At 43.1% G+C, this 7,814-nt stretch overlaps 1 protein-coding gene across 4 annotated transcripts; it reads left to right on the forward strand.

The window, feature by feature from the left end:
• The first annotated feature begins 2,836 nt into the window (after nt 1-2,836).
• Nucleotides 2,837-5,302, forward strand: LOC147604524 (ethylene-responsive transcription factor ERF012-like). 4 transcript variants are annotated; one of them, XM_086794542.1, is made up of 3 exons: nt 2,837-3,386; nt 3,444-3,769; nt 3,856-5,302. In XM_086794542.1, exons 1-3 carry the CDS (start codon nt 3,000-3,002, stop codon nt 3,884-3,886), a joined length of 744 nt encoding a protein of 247 aa, XP_086650668.1. In that variant the 5' UTR covers nt 2,837-2,999; the 3' UTR covers nt 3,887-5,302. The 4 variants fall into 4 exon arrangements, 3 of the variants coding, with proteins under 3 accessions (XP_086650668.1, XP_086650666.1, XP_086650667.1); XR_015265291.1 differs by having other exon boundaries at nt 2,860-3,769; nt 3,856-3,965; nt 4,079-4,345; XM_086794540.1 differs by having other exon boundaries at nt 2,860-3,769.
• Nucleotides 5,303-7,814: the final 2,512 nt, after the last annotated feature.

Raw genomic sequence — 7,814 nt, forward strand, 5'->3', positions numbered from 1 at the left:
TCCAGTCCTCCACGTCCACTTTTCGCATCACCTCGCCTGTTGTTCCAGGGTCGCCATCACGTCGCCTTGCTGTTCCACGCTTTCGACTCGCGTCGAGCTCTGCATAGTAGTGCAGGTACGTTTCGTCTCCCGTGTGTTGCATGCACGTTGTAGACCCTGTGCTTAAACACATAGTGCACACTACACGCATGTACACACCTGCCCCTCACATACATTGCATGAGCAAAACCTGCCCCTCACATACACTGCACGCGCAAAACCTGCCCCTCACATACACTGCACGTGCAAAACCAGTCCACGTCCACTTTTCACATCACCTCGCCTGCTGTTCCAGGGTCGCCACACCACGTCACCTTGTTGTTCCACGCTTCCAGGTCGCATCGAGATAGCCTCGCCTTTTTGCATCACCTCGCCTTGCTGTTCCGGGTCGCATCGAGCTCTGCACAATGCAGGTACATTTCGTCTCCCGTGTGTTGCATGCACATTGTAGACCCTGCGCTTAAACACACAGTGCACACTATGCGCGCACACACACCTACCCCTCACATACACTACACACGTAAAACTTGCCCCTCACATACACTGCATGCACAAAACCCGCCTGATACATTGCCTTGGTGCATCCGCTCATAGCAGAAAAAAATAGTGCTCGGTGTTGATAAATTAAGTGCATTGATGGGTGATTACGAGCTAACAACAACATATATGGGTGATTAAGAGCACATCACAAACAAAACCAGAGGGTTTGGGAGTTTTCGAGGGATACAAACAGAGATGCAGTGGGCTCCAGAGGGCAAACAGCTGCAAACCCACGCATGAAATGTTGCGGGCTATGTATGTGTCTCTATGTGTGTGTGTTAGGGTACAGCATAGACAAAATGAGAGGTTGGCGTTGACGTGTCTCTGTGTGAGGGCGCACCACAGACAAAACGAGAGGTTTTGAGAGTTTTCGAGGGATACAAACAGAGATGCACTGGGCTCAAGAGGGCAAACGACTGCAAACCCACACGTAGAATGTTGCGGGCTATGTATGTGTCTCTATGTGCGAGAGACAGAGAGAGAGAGAGAGACGTATGTGTGTCCTACAGGCTATGTGTGTGTGTGTGTGTGTCTGAGAGAGAGAGAGACAGTGTGTGTTGAGATAGTTTTTCCTACAAGAAATGGTAGGTTCTCAGTAAACAACTACAGGTTAGAGACAGAGAATTTTTTTCCTGAAAATGGCTACAGGTGATTCCTGAAAACGGCTATAGGTGAGAGATAGGAGACGGCAACATACAAAGGCTTGAAGGAGGAGGTTGGGGTTGAAAGAAGAGGGTCACGAGGATGAGGGTTACCTGTGTGAAGGCGATGTACTAGGCGAGCTGTATGTAGCCCTGAAGTTCAACGTTTTCGAGGACATACTTTGGGAAAACTGGGCGCATGTACGTTGGGAAGCGTTCATCATGAGCTCACCACTGTTGCTACTTCCAGTGGGAATGCCTCCGAGTTGCCCTCCGTTCACGGATCACACAACTATACCATTTCGCCATGTACGTTGGGAAGCGTTCATCATGAGCTCACCACTGTTGCTACTTCCAGTGGGAATGCCTCCGAGTTGCCCTCCGTTCTTCACGGATCACACAACTATACAAAATTAGGGCTATTTATCAATCATCCTCTATAATTAGGGCATGACCATTGGTATTCGTTATGGGTTTTATACTAGAGCTCCTCATGTACCATCCACTCATTGTTCTATTGTACGAGGTAATTTTGATTATGTTTTTCTATTATAAGATTTTTTTGAGTTTTTATTTATTGATGTGTCGTTATGTGCAGGTCCTTTTGAGATTTGATTTATTGTTGTGTCGTTTGTGCAGGTCCTTTGCATTCATCGATAGTAGAGCATGATGGATCACCTCTTTACAATAGAGAGCATATTGTGAGGAGACAAATGAATGATCCTTCTCACAAGAGAAGAATTCAATTTGTTGATTCTGACATTACTGGCTGAGAATACGTATTTTGTGGTGCATTTTGAGAATATGTAATATTGGTCCTTTTTTGCATCTTCATATGCTACATTACTATGATATTTTTATTTTCACTATAAATCTATGAGACATGGATGTGATTTTGAGATATGTATACATGAAGTCACTTGAAATAATGTATTGTGTTTACTTAAAACATGACCTAAATCTTGGAGAAACCGAGCCTATTTTTCCTGGAACTCTACCTGCCGCAACAACACGCGGGTCCAATACTAGTATTATCTTAAGGAAGAGTTTCACAAAGCTACCACGTGGTAAAAATTTGGAGGTTTGGGAAGGGGAGGAGGAGGTTTGGGTAGAATTTGATTTTGGAAGCCTCAAAAGACGTGCGAAGCACGGGTTCCCAACTAGTGAATTTTAAAGGGCAACGTTGCTTTGATATGTGGCAACAATATATACATCTAGCCACATCTTGGTAACAATATATCCTTGCAACATTTATGACTATTCAATTTTGAAAGGCAAGGGTGCCGGTGATGCATGGCAAGCTAGCCAAATACTAGTTGTATCTTGGCAATAATGTATCTACCAATTGAATGGTGACCGTGCACGCTTTTCTCGATACACGAATCAAATCATAGTTGCTTTTTGATCGATGTTTTTTAACATTTTGGTTGTAAATTACTTGCAAAATTTTAAAATGCTTGTTAAAAAATTACCCTAACATTTTAAAAAACTTGCAAACCCGTCAATTTTTTAAAGGCAAGGGTGTGCGTAAGACGTTGCAACAGCTGTGGCCCTTCCGCGCCTTCCGTGTTTGGCAACGAGCATAAAAGGCGACCAATTAGAGGTGCGCACCAGTTACACACTGACTGTAGTAGTTGAAGTGGCGGGCTATCAGGGCCCCGGCTATCAGTCTTGCTTTTTGGTTCCCTAACTTCAATGTTAATGTTTGGTCCGTAGTTCCCTTCAAACCACAAATCCACCGCAGTGCCTCCCCACCGCCGCAGCCGCCTCCCTCCTCCAATGACCCCCACCTCCGCGGCTCCTGCCTCCACTTCCGGAAGTTTCAAGGGAGCGCGCATGCGCAGCTGGGGGAGCTGGGTGTCGGAGATTCGCATCCCCCACTCGCGGGAAAAGATCTGGTTAGGTTCCTACGCCACCGCCGAGCAGGCAGCACGCGCCCACGATGCCGCCACTCTCCTCCTGTATGGGCCGTCCTCCGCTGCCTTCCTCAACTTCTCAGACTCCCCCAACCTTGTGATGGATCAGCTTGTTGCCCACGGCAACGGCCTCGCCTCACCTCGCACCATCCAATCCGCCGCCGCCGCCGTTGCCAACGCTGCAGCCGCCGAGGGTAACCGCACCATCAGAATGCAGCAGCGCAACGTTGTGCCTGCTCATCATGACGATGCGGCGGAGTTAAGCGTCAACGGCGGTGTTAATACAGAGGAGTACATCCAGTCGCAGGCGGCGGAGTTACGCGTCAACGGCGGTGTTAATACAGAGGAGTACATCCAGTCGCAGGCGGCGGACTATGGGCAACACTACTGTTCATTCGAATCCATGTCCTCCTGCCTGATACAAGACCCGATCACCCAGCTCTCGCCCGAGGACAAGAGGAGGTCATCTTCTAGTTTTACCAGTTACAACAACGACACCATAAATGCATCGCAATCTGCTAACGCCCCGAATTTCGAACAGTTCAGCACAATCTTGGATGACTTGAATCCATTCGAGGGCCTCGCCCGTGAAGGGTTCACCGTCATGTCCCCTGCCGTCACGACTCTACAAAGGTTCGATATTGATTCCGAAGAATGCGAGATTTATAGTTCCCAGCTGTGGAGCTATGACGATTGAATGGGTTTTCGTGCGGTTGCAGGTGTTGTAAGCTGAAGCGGAAAGGTCTGTAACAGCTATACACGGCTACAAAATATGAAGTTTTTGAGTCATGCATCAGTGGATGGAACGAGACAGATTATAGAGCATGAGGTATCTCTACACTATTATTTTCACTGTTCTTTCGCTTGCCACAACTTCACACTCTATTGCTACCTGATCTATGGCCATCAATGGATGGAACGAGACAGATTACAGAGCATGAGGTATCTCTACACTATTATTTTTACTGTTCTTTCGCTTGCCACAACATTCACCTATTTGACACTCTATTGCGAATTATTCGCCATCTTATTCTACTAGTTGTAAAAAAAGAAGGGAGAGTTAAAAAGTAAAGGACAAGTTTTTTTTTCATTTTAATTTTTAGTATAAAGAGAGGATAATGCAAGGCTAGAGAGGTCACTTATATGATTCTCAACACTATTACTTTCACTATTCTTACCTTTTGTTACTTGTAACCATCTTATTTTACTATTCTTGCCCTTGTCATAGTATTCACCTACTTGTTATCCTGTAACCATCTCTATTTACTACATGTAAGAAGAAAGAGTTAAAGAGTGAAGGACAAGCTTTATTCTCATTTCAAATTCCAATTTTCGTGTAAAGAGGGGACAATGCTATAGGGAGGTCACTTATATGATGAAAATGTATCTCTCTTTCGCTCTATCATTGTTTAAAAATAAAATATTCCATTATTATATGTAAGGTGCATCTATTTGAGGATATAATAAGTGAGCATACCTCATCTCTACACTATTATTTTTATTATTCATGTTCTTGTCACACAACACTTACCCACTTGTCACTCTGTAGCCATCTTATTTTACCACATGTAAGAAGGAAGAGTTAAAGAGTGAAAAGACAATCTTTATTCCCATTTTAAATTCAAGTTTTAGTGTAAAAAGGAGACAATGATGTGTTGTGGGAGCTGATCACTTATATGATGAAAATGTATCTCTCTTTCTCTCGATCATTGTTTAAAAATAGAACAACCTATCATTATATAAGATACATCTATTTAAGGATATAATAAGTGAGCACACCTCACCACACATCTCCACCAATTTTTTTAAAAGTAAAAGCAATAACTATTTTTTATTTTGAAAAAATATTTTTTAAACAAAAATTCTACATACATGCACACATATACATACACATGTGTACCCACACACACAAATACATAGATGCACATACTCTTGTGCATACACACACACAGTAAAAGTTTCTAGTAATCCTTATTTTAAACCACAAAAAATAGAGAAAAATAGCATTTAAACTCACGGAATTTCCCCGCAACGTCGACTCGTCCATTGAATAGTAGTAACACGTGTTCCAATCGCCATATCGACGATCTACGTGCAAATCATCGACACAAATCAACAAAATAACATTTTTATTTAGTAAAAAATTAAAATTTACTTCGAAAAAAATGCCAAAAATTGTGATAAAAAAGTAAAAATAACAACAATTAACTAGAGATTGCCCCGATACCACTGTTAAAATCCTAAGATCTCTCTAGATAATTGTTATGCATAAACATGCATAAATTAGGCATAAACTCATCCACCCGACCACCCCCGACGAGCCCAAGGGATGCACACATGAAATATAATGAAATACATCATACCTTTACCTTGATATCCCATACTATCAAGAGGTAGCATGTAGCTATAGTGTGAAATGGTAGGTGAGTAAATATGATCCTCTACACAAGAGACCATAGCCTAAGCCTCCAAGCCTCCCTTGAGTGTACCCCATGCCCCTATTATATAGGAGGGCCCTCAAGTGACTCTTAACTCTCCATTTTCCATGTGTGACCCTTGGATACGTGACCCTAACCTTAACCCTTATTAAGGTTAGTCCTAGCCCATGCTCCACTAGAGCTTGTTCCCATGCTCCCATACTCACAAGCCTAGGTTAGCCTCCTAGTATATGTACACATAATGTGTGTAATCGCATTTACTTCTTGCACAGACAGTAAGCGATTACGGGACTGGTTACCTTCATTCACAGCATACTTATCTTACAAATAGATAAAAGATTAAGTTAACAGCATACCAAATTGAAGACAAGTATGGAAAAATTACATAAAACATTACAATAGATTAGATTGATTGATAATTCCCCCTTGATTCGTACATACAGTTACATCCATATAAAGGAATAGTATCCTGTGATTTGAATAGATACATCTACCAAAATGACATCCCCTGGAATCCCTAATTGACTATTGCGCATTACAATTTACCCAATGCGGTTCCAAGAATGCGGTTGTGGTGTGTGGTTAATGCTGCAACACTTGGCTCGCACGGTGGACTTGCGCGAACCCAAAAAATGGCAAAAAAGTTACCCTTGATAGAAGTCAAGTGCCTTATCCATCCAACCGCATCTGCATTCCTCTTAAGCTTCATCATCTGAATCCAGAGTTCTCACTTGTTCTCCTGCTAAACCGGAAATAGCTGCATCCTCCGCAACAACTGCAGCATGCTCTATGTAATTCATCAACTCTGGCTCTATGTAATTCATCAACTTCCCGCACCAGATCCGTGTATCTTTCTACTGGCCATGTTGCAGGCCACTGCGTGCGAGGAATCCATTGTTGCACATATTCATTCCGGTCGGCCCTTCGTTCTTCAAGTGTAGGTTCCCTGAGAATGACCCTTTCATCAGTAGGAGGGGCTTGAAGCTGAGCAAAAGGCACATGGCCCTCATAATGCCGGCTAAGATATGAATCAGCTTCAATCCAATACGGTGGTGGAGGGGGTAATGCTAGGGCAAATGAATGTCCCATCTGCTCCAGCTAGAAACATAGGCACTAAATTTGTTCCTTCTGCCTATTCACCAATGAAGAAGCTCTACGCCTCTTAGCGGTTTGCTCTGCCAAAGCATGGACTACGTCGTCACGTTCCTGGGACAAGCTTGGCAATATCTGCATTTGACCAAGCAGCAACCAAAAGAACAGACTGCGAAGCAGAACCTTCTTCCATAGGAGTCTTACCCCGATCATTCTGTGCAATGGGCACAGAAACAGTACTGACGTTAGAAACTTGGGATGATTGTTGTTGTGAAACACTGGTCTTCCACAGAGCAATTTGCTCTTCCCACTGATGAGCAACTTCAAAACTGAGCATTAAAGCTAAGGAATCTAAATCCTCCATATTAATCAGAACATCCCCTGGATGTTGCTGCAAATAATTAGCTAAGGCCTCATTAGTGTGGTTTCTGGCGAGTTCTTCATTAACAGCTCTGCAAAAGACTTCATGATTGTCTCTTGTAGCCTCCTCACTGCTTTTAGCCACCTGCAACCGCTGTTCTAGAGCAAAAATTCTATTCTGAAGACCTGAAATCCTATTAGCTTCATGCAACAAATTATCATTTTGAGACTGAAGCCGAACCACCTGTGCTTCAAGAGCAGTTATGTGCTCAAGTAGCTTGAGGAACATTGCGACAGAAGTCTGCAGTCTGCAGAAGTAACCGCCAGGGATTTAATATTCACGTGATCACAAGATTTTTTGTGATAATAACACATGTGAACAAGTTATTCACATGTTCTCATGTTACCGTTCACAAAATAACAAGTCACTTGCCATTTGGGAACCCCTTAAAAGCTTGGCTACACATGGTAATAAGCTATTCACATGTTCTCATGTTACCATCTTCACATAATAGCAGGTCAGTGGCCACCTAAGAAGATTTTTTATGCCCAACAAAGATAATTTTTTTAGGCCCTTATGAAAGCTTTGTTAATATAACATGTGATCACAAGTTTTTTTGTGTTATTAACATATGTTATTAACATGTTCACATGTTTTCGTTTACGTCAGTGAAATCCCTGGTAACCGCACAACACTTTCCAGGTGCGCTGGTAGAACCTCATAATGCGGGGTTTTCCAAGGAAAAGGGAGAACTGTGGTAACCACCGCATCAGTTAAGACTACGGTC

The sequence above is a fragment of the Cibotium barometz genome, chromosome 61 (genome assembly GCF_041138505.1).
Source record: "Cibotium barometz isolate CiBa-2024 chromosome 61, ASM4113850v1, whole genome shotgun sequence".
NCBI lineage: Eukaryota > Viridiplantae > Streptophyta > Polypodiopsida > Cyatheales > Cibotiaceae > Cibotium > Cibotium barometz.